Raw genomic sequence first — 16,167 nt, forward strand, 5'->3', positions numbered from 1 at the left:
AAATGTGATTGATAATGTAGATGCACAAAATGGTAATGCTACACAGAATTCACAGCAGCAGTCACAAGATATAAGTGGGCCTGGAGCGTCCTCTAGCAGTGGTTCACATTCTTCACCATGGACAAGCAGATTGAGATCAGGAGAATCTTCTCAAAGCAATGTAGATAGTGGTATGCAGGTATCACGAAAAGGAAAAGAGAAGGTAGATCAGCCTATGTTTGATGTGAATGCAAGTCACTCTTATGTGGATGGTGCATCCAGTGACTTAGAACAGAGCATTGATGATGAGTTGGGTATTCCTTCTATTGTTACACCTGGAGTAAGGAAAACCAGGGATGTTTTAAGAGCACCTGGGAGTGAACCTACTTTGCGCAGGTCTACCAGAGCTAGGTATCCTGTGGATAGGCTAAAATATGATGAATTTACAGCCATTCACTATGCATATATGGTCAAAGTGATACAGGAACCAGAACCCACTTCTTTTGAGCATGGGAAAAAAAAATGGGAGAAAGCCATGGATGAAGAAATGGATGCCTTGGAAGCAAATGCTACATGGGAATTGGTACCTTTGCCTAAAGATAAGAATGCAATTGGTTGTAAGTGGGTTTATAAGGTGAAACACAATGCAGATGGTTCTATAAATAGATACAAGGCAAGAGTAGTAGTCAAGGGATATGCACAAACATATGGCATTGATTATGAAGAAACATTTAGTCTGGTTGCAAGGATGGCAACCGTAAGAGCAGTCATTGCTATGGATGCATCAAAGGGATGGTCTTTACATTAGATGGATGTAAAGAATGCCTTCTTGCATGGTGATTTGCAAGAAGAGGTCTATATAGAGCAGCCACTAGGTTATGTGCATGTTGTTCATCCTGAGTTTGTTTGCAGGTTGAAGAAAGCCTTGTATGGCTTAAAGCAAGCACCTAGAGCATGGTCTGACAAGATAGGATAGTATCTTGTCACTATTGGCTTTCAGATTTCCAAGGCAGATTTCTCACTTTATGTGAAAAAAACAGAGAGGTATTATGTTGCTTGTCATTTATGTTGATGATTTGATTATCACAGGTGACAGTGATGAAGATATCCTTCATGTGAAAATGCTATTGAAGCAGAAGTTTGAGAGGAAGGATTTGGAAGAGCTGCGTTATTTCTTGGGCATTGAGGTGATTAGATTACCAAGTGGAATATGGCTCTTGCAGAGGCAGTATGGATTGGACATACTGTCCACATATGGTATGACAGGCTGTAAGCCTATTTCAGTTCCTTTGGAGCAGAATGTGAAGCTGAGCGCAGATGCACGTGAGCTTCTGGAAGACCCTATTACCAGGCCAGATTTGAGCTACGCTGTTGGATTGGTAAGTCACTTTATGCAGGCTCCAAGGAAACCGCATTTGGATGCGGCTAGATGCATACTCAGGTATGTGAAGTCCACATTGCAGTATGGACTACTTTATGAGACCGGGGTTCAAATACAGTTGCACGGATACACTAATGCTGATTGGGCTGGTAGTATTTCTGATAGACGATCTACCACTGGATATGTGTTCTCTTTTGGGAGTGTTGCAGTCACTTGGAGCAGCAAGAAACAGCCTACAGTTGCCTTGTCGAGCACAAAGACTGAGTACAAGGACGCAGCAATGGCTGCATGTGAGGTAGCTTGGTTGCATAAGCTACTTTAGGATATGCATCAACCTACAAATGGACCAGTTGTCATTTATTGTGACAACATGAGTAGTATACACTTGGCAAATAACCCAGTCTATCATGCTAGAACAAAGCACATTGAGGTGCATTATCACTATGTGCGGGAGAGGGTTTTACTAGGTCTTATTGATCTAGTTTATGTCAGCACAGAGGATCAGATAGCTGACATATTTACGAAGGCATTGGGCGCAGAGAAGCTGCGCAAGTTCAGAGACCTGCTTGGTGTGCAGGAATTGGGATTGAGCTCGAGGGGGAGTGTTGAGATATCGAGCTCCACTCGTAATATGCCAGGGTGACCGTTGTGCATTTATGTCACCGACTTGCCAGTTGCAGATGCGATTGGTACACCGCCCATGAATAATAGCTAGATAACAGCTATCCTTATCTACTCTAGTTCGTGGCTCAGTTAGTATGCCACCTTAGTTAGTTGAGTTTGGTTTGAGACCCATATATAGGGTTCTTCTATTTCTATGTACTTGAGTTCTTTTTGGCTTACACAACTAAGAAGAGGAAAACTGTTTTCAGCCTCCACCTTTGTGTGCATTTCCCCATTGTGCAAGCAAGAAAGCTACAAGTGAGACTCCTTCCTTCTCTCCCACAATCTTGACAGACCAATCATCGAACCTTCTTCCTCGACCACCAACCCGACGAGCAGGGTGGGAAGATGAAGCCATTTATGATTTCAGGCTGAAAATTGAAGGCTCAAGAGTTGAGAGAAGGAAAAACTGAAAGCTGAAAATTGAAGGCTCGAGAGAAGGGAGAAGGCTCAAGAGTCAAGACTCACTCAAGAGTTGAGAGAGAAGGGAAAAGGAGAGAAGGGAGAAGAAGAAGAAAAGAGGAGAACTTGGAACTTGGAGAAGAACTTGGAAGGAAGACTCAAGAGAAGAGGAGAAAAAGGAAGAGAAGGAAGAAGAGAAGGAAGAGAAGAAAGCGAAAGAAGAGAAAGAAGAAGGAAGAGAAGGAAGAGGTTGGAGGTGGGAGGAGAAAGAAGAGAAAGAAGAAGAAAGAAGAAGAAGGAAGTAAAGAAAGAAGAAGAAGGAAGAGAAAGAAGGCGGCTGGGAGCAGGCGAACTAGGTGCAGGCGGGAGCAGGCAAACTGGGCGCAGGCAGGCGCAGGCGGGAGCGGGACGCAGTTGCAGATCATCCATGCAAGATAAACGAGCGGCCGGCCGCAGGTAAGTTGTGCCACATGGCGTTCCCTGTCCCGTTTCAGACAGGGAACACAGTAGGGAACGCGCCTTCCCTGTCTGAAACGGGACAGGGAACATTCCATCAATTGGAAACGCGGTCCACGATGGATACATGCCGGGGACGGCGATTCCACGTGCCAAGGGCCCGTTCCGGCCGTTTCCTGTCACTATGATGTCAACAGAGATGAAGTTGGCTCGTGCACCATTATCAAAGAAAATCAATGCATGTTGATCCCTAATTTTGCTCCATGCTCTGCACAACTCAGTAGCATCATCATTGAGCTGATCACTAACAATATCGGGCACCAATCCCACTAATGTTTTAGGCTTCTTTCCTTTAGAATCTCCCTGATTTTCTGATTTTCCAGCTTGCTGCCTATTGGGACAATCCCTTGCAATGTGTCCCTCCTGTTCACAAATAAAACATTTATTTGCAGCCATCAATTTCCTACATTGTGCAATGTTTTCAAGCCCTTTCTTTGTTGTTTTGGCCTCTTTTCAAGCTGATTTTCAAATCTTCCCCTTTTCTCAGTCTTAAACAACTTTTTATTCAGCTTCTCCCCACTCTCTAGGAAACCTGAATCCTACCCACACAACAAAGCATCGGCTGTAGCAGCAGTCTCTATAAGCTAAGACATGCTAGACACAGTGGATTTAATGCAAAAAACCTTCATTCCTTTGGGCAGCCCACAAACATATTTTTCCACTTGATCATGAAGGGGTACAAGGCGATAAGAAGTAATAAGCAGCAATGCATCCCAAAACTTCTTATTATATTGCTCCAAATTCTTACATTCCTTAGCATCCAGCTTATTCCAAGATGTGATGATGTCCACCTCAAAGGTACTTGTCAACCAATTCCTTAGCATCCAGCTTATTCCAAGATGTCATGATGTCCACCCCAAAGATACTTGTCAACCAATTCAATGCAAACATTTGCTTGAATTGTACCCACGTTGACGGTGCTCTACCTTGCATCAAAAGAGTGGACCACCACTGTAATGCATTCCCTTTCAAGAAAGTGGCTGGCTTTCGAATCTTTGAGGACTCCATGAAATTCCCCCTGAGTAGGCTGCATCAAACTGCTGAATGAAAGTCAAAGCTTTCAGCTTATCTTGTACACTGCTGAAGGACTCAAACTTCACTCCTTTTCCACCCTCATCATAGTCTTTTGCTGCCCCTTTGGGTGTCAAGTTGTCATACACTGGCTGCTGCAAAAAGGGCGCATTTGTTGAGTTTACATCAAAACCAACGCCAAACGGAGCATTTGCATGACCAACATTCATTCCTTGAAGCATTCGGAGGTGTAGATGCAGTACCAAACATGCTACTTTGTGCCCCAGGCATCAAGCCAATGCTGCCATACATAGGGTTTTGCATATTTCCAGCCATACATGAATACATTGGGCCTTGCACACCATGCATTGGTTGTTGCATACCATTGGGATTTGTGCCATATATTCCCATATGCGGTCCTTGTCCAATCATAGTTCGAAAAATCGTACTTCCACCAAAATATCCTGGGGCAGCCACACCTAGTTGTCCAAAATCCATTGGATTGGCACTTCCGTGATGGCCTTACATTTGCATTCCTTGCCCCGTAGGTACCAACTATTTTATTTCATTAGCATCTTTGGGAGCTTCAAATGAAGGGTTTGGTGTATCTTGCTGTCCCGGAGGTGTAGAAGACGTCTTCTTCTTCTTGCCTTTGCTGTCCTTCTTTGGAGCATTCAAAAATCGGGTAAATTGAGGATCCTTTGCCAATTCAGTAAAGAGATTTGCTACTGTCCTCATCCGATTCTTGAACTGGTCATCAAATTCCTCTTCACTTTGCTGGTCATCAGCCTCCTTATGCCCTGGAGGCCATGCATCTTGCCCAACAGTAACATTTTCATCTTGCTGTCCATAATTTGAGCCTTGTCCAAGGTCAGGCATTGCATTTCCTTCATTCCCATGTGAATGTTCATACTGAGAGACATCATCATTGCTTGAGTCCATCTCACTGTATGAAGACATATTGCTGTAATTTCTCACCTGAGAGTAAAAATCAGCACTAGCACAAAGCTTTGGCTTGCAATCAGGTGCCTCGGGCCCACCAAATCAAGGGATTGAGTGGTATCCCAGCAATGGAACCATGTAACCAACCTTCCTTCCATGGATGGGTGGTAAATCCCTGATTACAGCTAAATTACAGCAGCAAACAATTAATGCAAATCTGAAAATACAAATTTACCTACTGATCTTGGACAATGCACACCCGATTGGTCCCAAAATTGGCGCCCCTTTCGATATTTCTTTAGCTTTATTGAAGAATAAGTTGATTTACAATGGGATTCTCTGAATCCCATTCGGTATTCCAACTTCCCTTGCCGTGATGAATCACCAGCAAGTCTTTAATCTGATTTGCCCCTTGATTCGGGCAATCAATCGGCCTTCATCCGCTTTGATGGAAATGGAAAACGCCCCAAATTCAATTATTTGCTGGTCCCTCCACTTGAATAGACTAAAAACAGCTCCAGCCCTGTTCAATCCAAGTCTTGAAGCTTCCAATTTCTGGCGCGATTCTCGAGGCTGCTGCTAAATCCTAAATTCTGCTACATATTAGGGTTCACAACAGAGAAATCTGAAATTTCTCAACCTCCAAGGGTCCAAATGCTGAGATCTTTGGAGCAAGGCTGTGAAATGGCTGGGAGATGAGAGGGAAAGCTGTAGAGAGAGAAAATGCAGAGTTTTGTCGCAAAGAATGACTGAAATCAATCAAATGCAATTGTTGTTCTGCCACAACAGCTTGTAAATGCAAAGAACTGAAGAAAATCAATCATTTACAGCTGCTGCCCTATCTCAACAGCCTGTAGATGCTGCCTCCTATTGTTGATTGGTTTTCTCTTGCCCTTGGCAGCCTCAAAAGGTCCTCCAATGGCTGCAAATCAAACCAGCAATCTCCCTCCCTCTCCCTTGCAGGCTGAATTTATAGAAATGCTTCTCTCCAACCTCTAAAGACGTTTTTCAAGCTTGCATGGGCTTTTTTGACAAGTGGCAGCCTTCCCAAATGGTTTTTTCAGTATTTTCCATAATTAAATATTAATTTTCAATTTTTAAATACTAAAAATTAATCTAATAATTATTTCAGTGCCTTGAAAAATAATCTGACTGGCCAATAATTAAATTGGCTAGGCAACTTCCATTCTCGAGTGTCACTGCACCATCTTTGACCATCAGATTGGTGTTAGGTACTATTAAACGCCACTTCTGCCAACAACTGGCACCAGATACCACCAAGTACCTATGCGGCATAACTTATAGCAACTTTTGCCTTAAACATCCCGTGATTTCTTAAAGTCCCGGGCTTGTAAATTTACTTTAACCCCAGTTGCACCTCACATGTGCAACATTTACTTAATCATATGATTAAAATTAATCCACATGTTAAGTGAGGTTTCAAAAATACATGTCCTCATGAGAGACCACTTCTTCAATTTACACACTTTATTTAGGGTTTCGCACTAGCAACCTCAAAAAAAGCCAGTGTCTACATTTTGGCCACTTTCAATGGGAGCCCAAACAGTGGTGCGCCACCCTAGATAGCTTATGCCTATAAATATGTGGTCACTTCATTCATTCTACACTCCTACCACCACTCTCTTCAATCATTCTTCACCCCTCTTTCTCCGTCATCAGACACCCTTCCCTTCTCTCATCAGCCCCTTCCACTACCCTCACACCCCTTCAAGAGGACATTGCAGTTCGTGGCTCGTGACTGCCTTCACCCTTCCTACTCTGCTTCAGGCACACCCTGTTCCATCATCAAGCCTTGCGTTTGGAGTATCTTCCACTTGGCGTCACCATCATTTGCTTGGCATCAACACCCTTCTCCTTCAAGCTCCACCTTCACCTGCATTTTTCAATGTGGAGATCTTCTCCTTGCTTGGTGTCATCATCTCCAACTTGGCACCAACATCCTAGCCTCTGGTAGCAGTCTCCATCATCGAGCATCAATGATTTCATCACTTGTTTATTATAGGAGCTGCTGGGACTTGCATCTTTGCAACCTAGCTCCTCCTCCATCACTTGGCATCAATCGTCTATCATAGAGGCTACTGGGACCTACGTTTTTGCAGCCCGACTCATCCTCCATCATCTAGCGTTATCATTATCCACCTGGCATCAACGTTTGGGTTACTCTCCCTACATTTGACAACTTTGACACTCTAGGATTTGCGTTATGCTACCCGAGTCACTCCCGGACATCAAAGGACTTCAATTTGCTCCCTTAACAGCTGGTGATCATCTTCCACATCTCTGATGGCATCAAAGCACTACTGTTTGCTCCCTCAACTATTGTCTTTCGCCTCCCAATGATTACTTTGATAGCCCACTGCCCGGAGGACTACCTTTCGCTCCCTTTACTGTGCAAATTCCCACAAGTACTGCCACCTAATTCAAACCGGACATTGCAATAATCTTCTAAGCTTCGACTCCATTGTATCAACTTTTCTTCTCATAGCATGATACAGTGAATCATCACCATGTTCTTGTGTTTCTGAGTTTCTCTTCTCTCTCAATGTTTGCCATACACACACTATATTACTCACCGCAAACCCTACTGTCTCTCTGCACTGTCGCTTATTTTGACATGATATCAAAGCATACGTATTATTTTTTACTCTACTGCCACTACAATTCTTCAACTTGTTCCGAATGGAATTCCACACTCGAACTGCTTTTACAGCAGCTAATTGTACATAGAAGCTGCCTCTTGTGATTCGGGATCCATTCAAAATATGACACTCTCTAATTCATCTCTAGCACAATCTACTTTAAGACGCAAAGGCTGAAGGTTATTGTATTCACTTTGCACAAGATGTTTTCAGTATTCATTCTTGTTTCGCTCTGAGTTACTCTTCACCTTTGAGTTCTACTATTTATCATTGTGTTTTGTCATATCCTTTGTGTTTATCTTCTTTCTTTACATGGTATCAAAGCTAGGTATACATTAAAGATACCTAAGCCTTAATCTAAAAGCACAACATAGGAGAGAAGTAAGAACACAAAAGGGAAGATGACTTCAAACAAATCATCACCAACCTAGTGGTCAGTGCCATATGCGCCTCGTCCCATCATTAGCCGACTTTTTTCCAATTGATGCAGGTGATGCTTGCCCATCACCTTCAAGCTTACCCTACTCGAACCATGTATATCGATCCAACCCTACCGCATGTCATCATCACTTGCTCTTGCTCATTGACTTGTGCGCCATGTCAACTCAATATAAGCTTTTAATTTAAGGTTTTAATTAAACCCTATTTAATTAAGTGAAAAACATTCTTATTATGAAGCAGTTTGTATAAGAATTTTGGGGTTTTTTAATTATGTGCCCAAATTTCTCAAAATTTCTTCACACGAATTTGGGGCTTTACACACTGCTACCTATCTCCATAAGATTAAAGACTCTACCAACCCATTAAAGCCCACCTGGGCATTCACAATCGACATTGGCTGAAAAATGACCCACCAACATTGATATCAAGGTGAAATTTTTATGTTATTAAAATTAAAAATTAAAAAGTATACATCATTAAAAAATAGTAAGTTTTATTTACTCGAAATTGAGCACACACCATGCATGCACTAAGACCTTTCCATCACTCCCTAAATAATTGTGTAGGGTCCTCTACCTAGATTTTAATCCACAATGAGTTATACCTCTTTTTATTTTCTTTTCTTCCAATTCTCAAAGGAGTTATATTTCACAGTAGCAACAAGAGGGGGGTAACCAATTTTTCATGGTCTCTGCATTGAACACGAGAGGCAAATCTTGACATTAGGACTGTGGTCGTGTATAGTGTGTGTCTAAGCCACACTAGTATTTGATCAACCTCTTAAGTCATGCATATGCACTTTTGAATCATATCCTTGATCATGTTTCACCACTACCTTTGAGCCACGTTGGCTTTTGATCCACCTCTTCGAAATGCACACACATCTCTAAGCTTGTCGATAGACCTATGTCATGACCTTGCTCATGTTGCATCTCTCTCATTTATGTATATCCCCTCTCATGAATCACTGTGTGGATTAGACACTACCTCTTCAACGCACAACCTTCCCATATTCCTTTTTTCTATACTTTAAGTCATAGGTTCAATCACCTATGACCCAAGAAGGGAGGTTTGTTAGTTATTATTCATTCCCATCTGTGAACACAAAATGTGTGTAAAAGTGTGTATCTAGGTGTGAAGTTTGAACATCTTTTACACCGCTTAGCATTAAATAGGATCAGAGGTGAAAGTGGATACTTCAGCCTGTAAATTCAGGCCCTCCGAGTTGTATTTTTTACAATCAATCAGTCTTTTTTGTTTTGCTTCAATCTGTGTGTAATCAAAACCATCCAACAAACGAAGGCATCGTCACATCATTCTCTAGGTTCAAACAAAAACGTTTTCCCCTGGTTCAATAAGTTCTCAAATGTGTTCTGAGCTTGTGAGTTTTCACCCTCCACTCCGCAGACACGATCATTTGTACAATTGATGCAAGCCCTGATGACTCTACTCTCACTTCTGCGCCTGGTGAGGAATGTTTGGATGAAAACTATCAAACCAAGGCATCATCATCATATAGGTCCAAACCAAAACGTTTTCCGTGGTGCAATAAATCCTCAAATGGGTTCTGCGCGGAGAGCGCATGAGCTGCTAGAACCAAAATTCCCGAACTTCCCGATTACTAACAAAATGCAGAAAGAAAAAAAAAAACAAATAAGCAGAGGCACAGTATGCACCTGTGGTCTAGCTTTGGCCTTGTCGGATATGGCGGTGAGAACCCCCCACACGTCAGGTCGCAGGGGGGGGAGGGAATTCTGGGAGCCGAGCTGCTGCTCGGGTGTGCCTCGCACATCTTCTCTGGCGATGGGAGGGGAAGGAGGAGGGGTGGCCCTTTTCTGGTTGTGATTCTTGTTATCAGGAGATCCAGATGCCTGCTTGACCTCGCCTTCTGTCACAGCTTGGTCCTCCATTATAAAAGAAGCACGGGAATCCCTGTGTGTGTGTGTGTGTGTGTGTGTGTGTGTGTGAGAGAGAGAGAGAGAGAGAGAGAGAGAGAAAATGAGTTAAGAAAGAGAAAGAACAATGCCCTGCGCTGTCAAGGGATTGAAATTTAGTTTAACGTTCCCATTTTTTCCAGTTCTGGTAAGCACAGTTGTTGCAATGAGCCCTTTTTACGGGGTCGGCTGCTTCTAGATGACCATCATCCATCATCGAGTGGCCATAGCAAAGGCATAACCCTAAGCTATCCCCCGAAGCCATTGGTTGGAACCTCAATATTCACAGAAAACGTTTTTCTAACAAGTATTATACTTTTTAACTCAAAAATTTAAAAAGAATTTTAATCAAATTGTATATATAATTTTAACAATTAAAAATTGTATAAAACTTTAAATTTAAAAAATAATATTTGACTTTGATTTTTCGTGAACATTACGTTTGGCATATGGTAAAGGGACTAATAAAGGGTCATCTAACCATCTCCATTATATCTTTTTTTTTCTAACATATTTACATAAACTTTCTAAATAGTCATACTACTAGGCACTCCACACCTAGATACTCTAAGTTCTAGTGCTTCACACTAGTGTTATGTCAACACTTCACACCAATGTCAATGAGAGAGAGGGAGAGAGAGAGAGATTGTGTGTGTGTGTGTGTGTGTATAACACATACGAGAGAGAGAATGCAACAATAAAACCGTCATCACAAGAGAAATATAGAGAACTATAAAACTCTGTGTCTGTGTGTGTGTGTGTGTGTGTGAGGTATAACAAGTGACTTGCCATTTCATTTTGTTTGAAACTATTGTGTGTTGTTATGCAACTCTTAAGCTCCAACCATGGATGCATCATAAAGGAGGTAATCAACCAAGTATGCAATTGTAGCTAGCACAACAAAAGAGAATGTTGGAGGGGTTGAAGCATCATTGCCATAGCATAAGCTTTAATCCACATCCAGCTACTCTTTCTATTGTTGCTAATCACCTACATCAATGTGACAGTCGCTTCCTCCATTAACAATGGCTTCCCCTAGTGGGTGAAGGAGCCAAAATTACTCCTGAGAATACACTAGATTTGGGGATTGAGATTACACACACAGAGCGATGGATAAAATGATTTCGTTACTATATTAATATTTGTACCATATTATATGTTGATACTATAATGTGTGTGTGTGTGTGTGCGCGCGCGAGTGTGTGTGTGTGTGTGTGTGTAATATTAATATATTAATAACATAAAGTTAACATATTCTTATATTAATATTAAGATGATACTATATTGTTGTTGTAACAATGTGTCAATTGTTAATATTCATAATAATGTTAATAATACTATAAATAGTATTGATATTTATGTTAATAATTTTAAGATAATAATGAATTTTATTTATTCCATTATAAAAATATTTTATGAGATGTGTGATTTTAGATAATAAGGTTTTGTATTAAAGCATTATAAAAGGTCAATAATAACAAGTTACAAACTTTTTAATATTGAAATATTCCTAATATATTACTTGCATAACAATTAGAGGTTGCGGCTTTGCACTTTCCTGAAAGTCTATACGATCAGCCCCCTAATGGGCTAAGTTTAGCATTAGTGGGTTGTAGTTGTGGGCAGCCAATTTGAGTTCAATGATCGTGAGTTAAGATATTAAAATCAACTCCCTCATCAATCAATGCATCAAAGGTATGTATTTGTTGGGTAGTAAGACCGTTATGCGCAGGTAAGTAGGTGCTACTGCCTCTTCATCCTCCTCACCAATTTCTGTTATTGTGGCAACTCGAACCTTCATAGGGGACTCTAGCATGGAAGGCTCGTGCATTAGATGTGTGGGGGGGTAGTACTTCTTTGTCATGCGACTACCGTTGAAGAAACCTATGCCCTCTCCATCTAGGGTCTCGAGCTCCACATTGCCGGTTTGACTAGTGAATAAAATATAAAATATTTTATATTGATATTATTTTATTATTAAAGCAAAATTTATTGTATAAATACTAACTTATTTATTTATATTGAAAACATTTATGTTTTACTATAGAAGCTTATATTTATTATTCATTATGAATAAAATGCTAGTTCATTGTTAACAAAATTATCATTTTTATTTATTAAATTTTAAATAATATTAATATTTATTGTTTAAAATTATCATTTTTTATTTGCTAATTCCTTGGCTAATTGTCCTTGATTATTAGATTAATCTTTAATGCATTTGTTAAATTAGTTGTTGATTTAATTAGTTTAGTTAATATTTGTTAAATTCCTAAATTAATGATTAATTTTATCTTAAATAAATTATTAATTAGTTGTTAGTTTAATATTAAATTAATTGTTAAACTATGTTTAACTAACATCTCTCTCTCTCTCTCTCTCTCTCTCTCTCTCTCTCTCTCTCTCTCTCTCTCTCTCTCTCTCTCTCTCTTTCTCTCATAGCAAGAATAGCCAAGTGGAGGGGTGGAGGGTAAGGCAAGCACATGAGGCAAGTCAAGCGGCAATAGCAAGTGGTTTGCAACTTAAGATGAGGCCATGCTTAGCGACTACAAGCATGTTAGGGCCAGGCAAGCCAATGGCAATGGCAAGTTGGGATGCCGCGGAGGCGGAGAGAGAGAGAGAGAGAGAGAGAGAGAGAGAGAGAGAGAGAGAGAGAGAGAGAGAGAGAGAGAGAGAGAGAGAGAGAGAGGTGCTCTTCTTGTTCTCTATTTTTGTCTTGTTATTAACAAAGTACGAGGGATAATCTAACTATTTGCTTGTTGATGGTGTGGTAGCAAAGTAAGGAGGATAAACCAACTCCTCTAAAAATAATTGATGATAAATCAATGCTAAGTCCATTGGTCCAAAAATGTCACTTTTACTTAATATCAACTAGTAAGTATCTAAATCAAGAGCAAGAAACTAGAAATAAGTAAAAGTAACCGACCTAGCAAAAAAAAAAACTAGAACCATACTTTTCTATAGAAAAAGGAATTAAAAGGGCAATGCTCCAATGTTGCCAATGTAAACTTGTTTCTTTTTGGGTAAACATAAATATTGCAATGGCCCCTTTTCAAGGAGATGAATATCATCAATCATGCTAACCATAACAAATGCATAAGCTTGAGCTATTATCTACATATCACCTATAAGGCTTGCATCAAATGTATTATCTACCAGATTTCCATGGGCAAAAGCCTTAGGGTTTTAATTTTTATCTCTCACGATTGATCATGCTTTGTCAACTTTGTTGAGGACATAGGGCCATACAATACAATATCTTCCTCTGTCACATGTATGATGTGACCAAATTCTTCCATGCAAGCTTAGGCATAGGGTTGTCTCAAGTTTTGGCACTTATGAACCCTAAGTTACACCTTTGTATGAGAGCCTTGTGTCAATGACACAACAACTCCACCATCTCCAAGCCTTCAACTCATTGGTTGTAATCTTACTTATATCTACCTCTACCAAACTTGACAATATTACTAAAGAGTTTTTATTCTTAAAGCCAACTTGGTTCTTGAGGATTTGAGTTTTGCCTTGAATCTATCTCCAAGCAATAATAACATTTTTTAGCACCCCCAAATGATACCTATGAAAGTGAGCAATAAGATGAAGGGCCAACCCTACTTTGTCAAGACTAGGCTAGCAATATGAGACTGACAAAACAAACCATACATGGGGAAACATAATGACAATGATGAAACATGCTCTTAATGATGCCAGGAGGCATATTCCACAGTGGATTTCGTAAAACTATATTTATTTTAGCTGAAGACCGCTAGGTATTCACTTTTGTTAGGTTTTATCTTATTATTTTCTAACAATTGTGAATGCTTTAGTTGATGTGTAGAGCAGGCGGCGATGGCATTGGGTAGCACCGGGTGGTGGCGTGAATTCAAAATGCCTAAAAGATTTATTATTTTTTATGGGCACACCTTATCACTAAAGCATGGCGCTAATATATATTTAGGCGCGCTTATTTATTAAAGCGCTTGACAAACATTTATTATTTTGTATGCGCATAGGCGCTTGGTTTAATACTTCATCATTTGACATTGTATTTGGGCACAACGCGACTTTTGGATGCCCAAACGCTTTACTTTATAATTGGACAAAAGCAAACACAAAAGCCAAAAGCATGCTATTTGTAAAGTGGGCTATTATTGAGCTTGGAGATAAATAAATCTATAAATACATACCTTGTGAAGCGCTCACACAAGTCATGGGGGGAGATTGCACCCAATTGGTCTTTTTGTCTCATGTCGTGCAAACTCTCTTTTTGCTTTTATGAAGATTTTGTAGAGTTCTTTGTTCTTGGGAACCTTCCGATATTCACTACACGCACATACAGCATCCGATTTGCGCACCAGTGGTATCAAAGCGAAGCTGAGATCAAGAGCTTCCAATCGCTTACAATCTTGTGCAAAGGCGAAGCTCCTGGAACAAATGGGCTCTATGGGTTGTCTCACGACAAACCATCAATACAGGCATATTCCTGGCAATGAAAAACCCTATGATGTGCTCTAAGATCTCGAAGGACCTCCCAGGAGGTGGAGGACCACTAAGGAAGCCCCTTTGTGAAGACGTTTTTTCTTTTCTCAGGGAAGTAGAGAAGGAGTTTATTAAGTTTGAAGTTCAAAAGCTTAATAAGCTTAAAAGAGCTTAAGCTCCTCAAAATTTGACGATTCGTGGCAGAAGAATGATTTGGTTACCACTAATTCCATTGTGAAGATGTCGCCATCCTGCTATGAATCCGCAAAATTATTAAGCTTTTTAAAAAGCTTAAAGTTCTAAAGCTTACACTAAAGCTTCAAATCAACTATGAATCTCCACCATAGTAGCTGTTCACACCATGATATTCTCGAACCGGTCTTCAAGCCTCAGCAAGTCTCTATTTCCACCTGCAACTTGGCAAAGTTGATTCATAGCAAGTAGGCTGTCACAGGCAGTCTATGCGGAAGACTATTTCGCTTGGTAGAAGATTGTAAAAGTAAAAGCCATATATATATATATATATATATATATATATATATATATATATTAAAGCAAGCCTTGTAAACCCAAATTTGAGCTACTCTCATCCTTCTAATGAGATTTCGAGTGTGTGAGGTTGTTTGAGATTTTTGCATAACGTCTGATCATCACATGGATGATTTAATGGGTGAAGGTGATTTACCAGAGCTGACTATGGAGCAAAAATTGGATCTAATCATGATGCAACTTCAAGAAGAGCGAAGAGCATGTCAAAATTTGCAAGCACAATTGGCCACACTTCAACAATCCACTGTCGATCAAGATAGAGCATAACCTGAAGATGTTATTCGACGTATGATTGATGCAACACTCAATGCACAGACTCTCAGGAAAGAAGCCAAGATAAGTAAAAGAAATTTCAACTTCCATACTTTTAATGGGCAACGTGATGGCAAAATTGTTCTTGCTTTCATCAGTCAGTTTGACAACTATTTTCATGAAGAGCAATATGCTGAAAAAGATAAACTTAAATGCGTCACTAACCATCTAGCAAACAGAGCATAATTATGGTGGACTGTTGTCTGCAAGAGTGTTGATTGTCCCTCTACTTGGGAAGCCTTTCAAAAGAAGTTTTTGCAGAATTTCCTTCCACCTCAATTCCATGAAAAAGCTATCAAACAATGGGATCTCCTACAACAAAGAGATCGTGAATCCACCCCACAATACATTGAGCGTTTTTGGAGTGCCTTACTTCAACTTCGAATGCTTGAAGATGTTCCTGAGGCGACCCACAAGCGCAAGTATATGACCAGTTTGCTTGGTCACTTTTATACAGAAGTGAATATGTTCAAGCCAAAGACTTTGGAGGATGTGATTTCTTTAGCGCATGATGCTGAGGATAAAATTCATGGACGAGAAAAGTGACTGCAACAATTCTCAATTAATGGTAGCTTTAGTTCAAAGCAATTCAATTCTAACTTCTGAAGATTTAATCCAAATCGCTTTGTTCCTTCTTCTTTTCGTAAATCTTGGACTCGACCTCTTGCTGTCAAGAAAAGATTGTTTTACATGATGATGGAAGCACACATGATTTTATTTTCGCAAAGTTGGTAAAAGAATTGAACTTACCTACTGTTCCAATTCATTATCGCATAAGCATTCTTAGGCACTAGATACAATGGTACACAATAAGTTCATGATTTAGAAATTAAAATTGGTGATTATGTCGAGTGAAGAAATTTCTTAGTTGTGCCTTTGCAAGCTAGTGATATTATTTTAG

At 40.1% G+C, this 16,167-nt stretch overlaps 1 protein-coding gene across 2 annotated transcripts in view; it reads right to left on the reverse strand.

The window, feature by feature from the left end:
- Positions 1 to 10,083, reverse strand: part of LOC148016998 (SMAD/FHA domain-containing protein) — a 36,641-nt gene extending 26,558 nt beyond the window's left edge. The window contains exon 1 of one of the 2 annotated variants that reach the window (XM_087662409.1): positions 9,672 to 10,083. In XM_087662409.1, coding sequence (XP_087518535.1) covers positions 9,672 to 9,905 — 234 coding nt within the window. In that variant the 5' untranslated portion in view covers positions 9,906 to 10,083. The remainder of the gene's footprint in view (positions 1 to 9,671) is intronic. The other variant, XM_087662408.1, reaches the window with a different exon arrangement.
- Between the last annotated feature and the right edge of the window lie 6,084 nt (positions 10,084 to 16,167).

The sequence above is a fragment of the Lygodium microphyllum genome, chromosome 22 (genome assembly GCF_053477565.2).
Source record: "Lygodium microphyllum isolate KBCC chromosome 22, Lygodium_microphyllum_v1.1.10, whole genome shotgun sequence".
Lineage (NCBI taxonomy): Eukaryota > Viridiplantae > Streptophyta > Polypodiopsida > Schizaeales > Lygodiaceae > Lygodium > Lygodium microphyllum.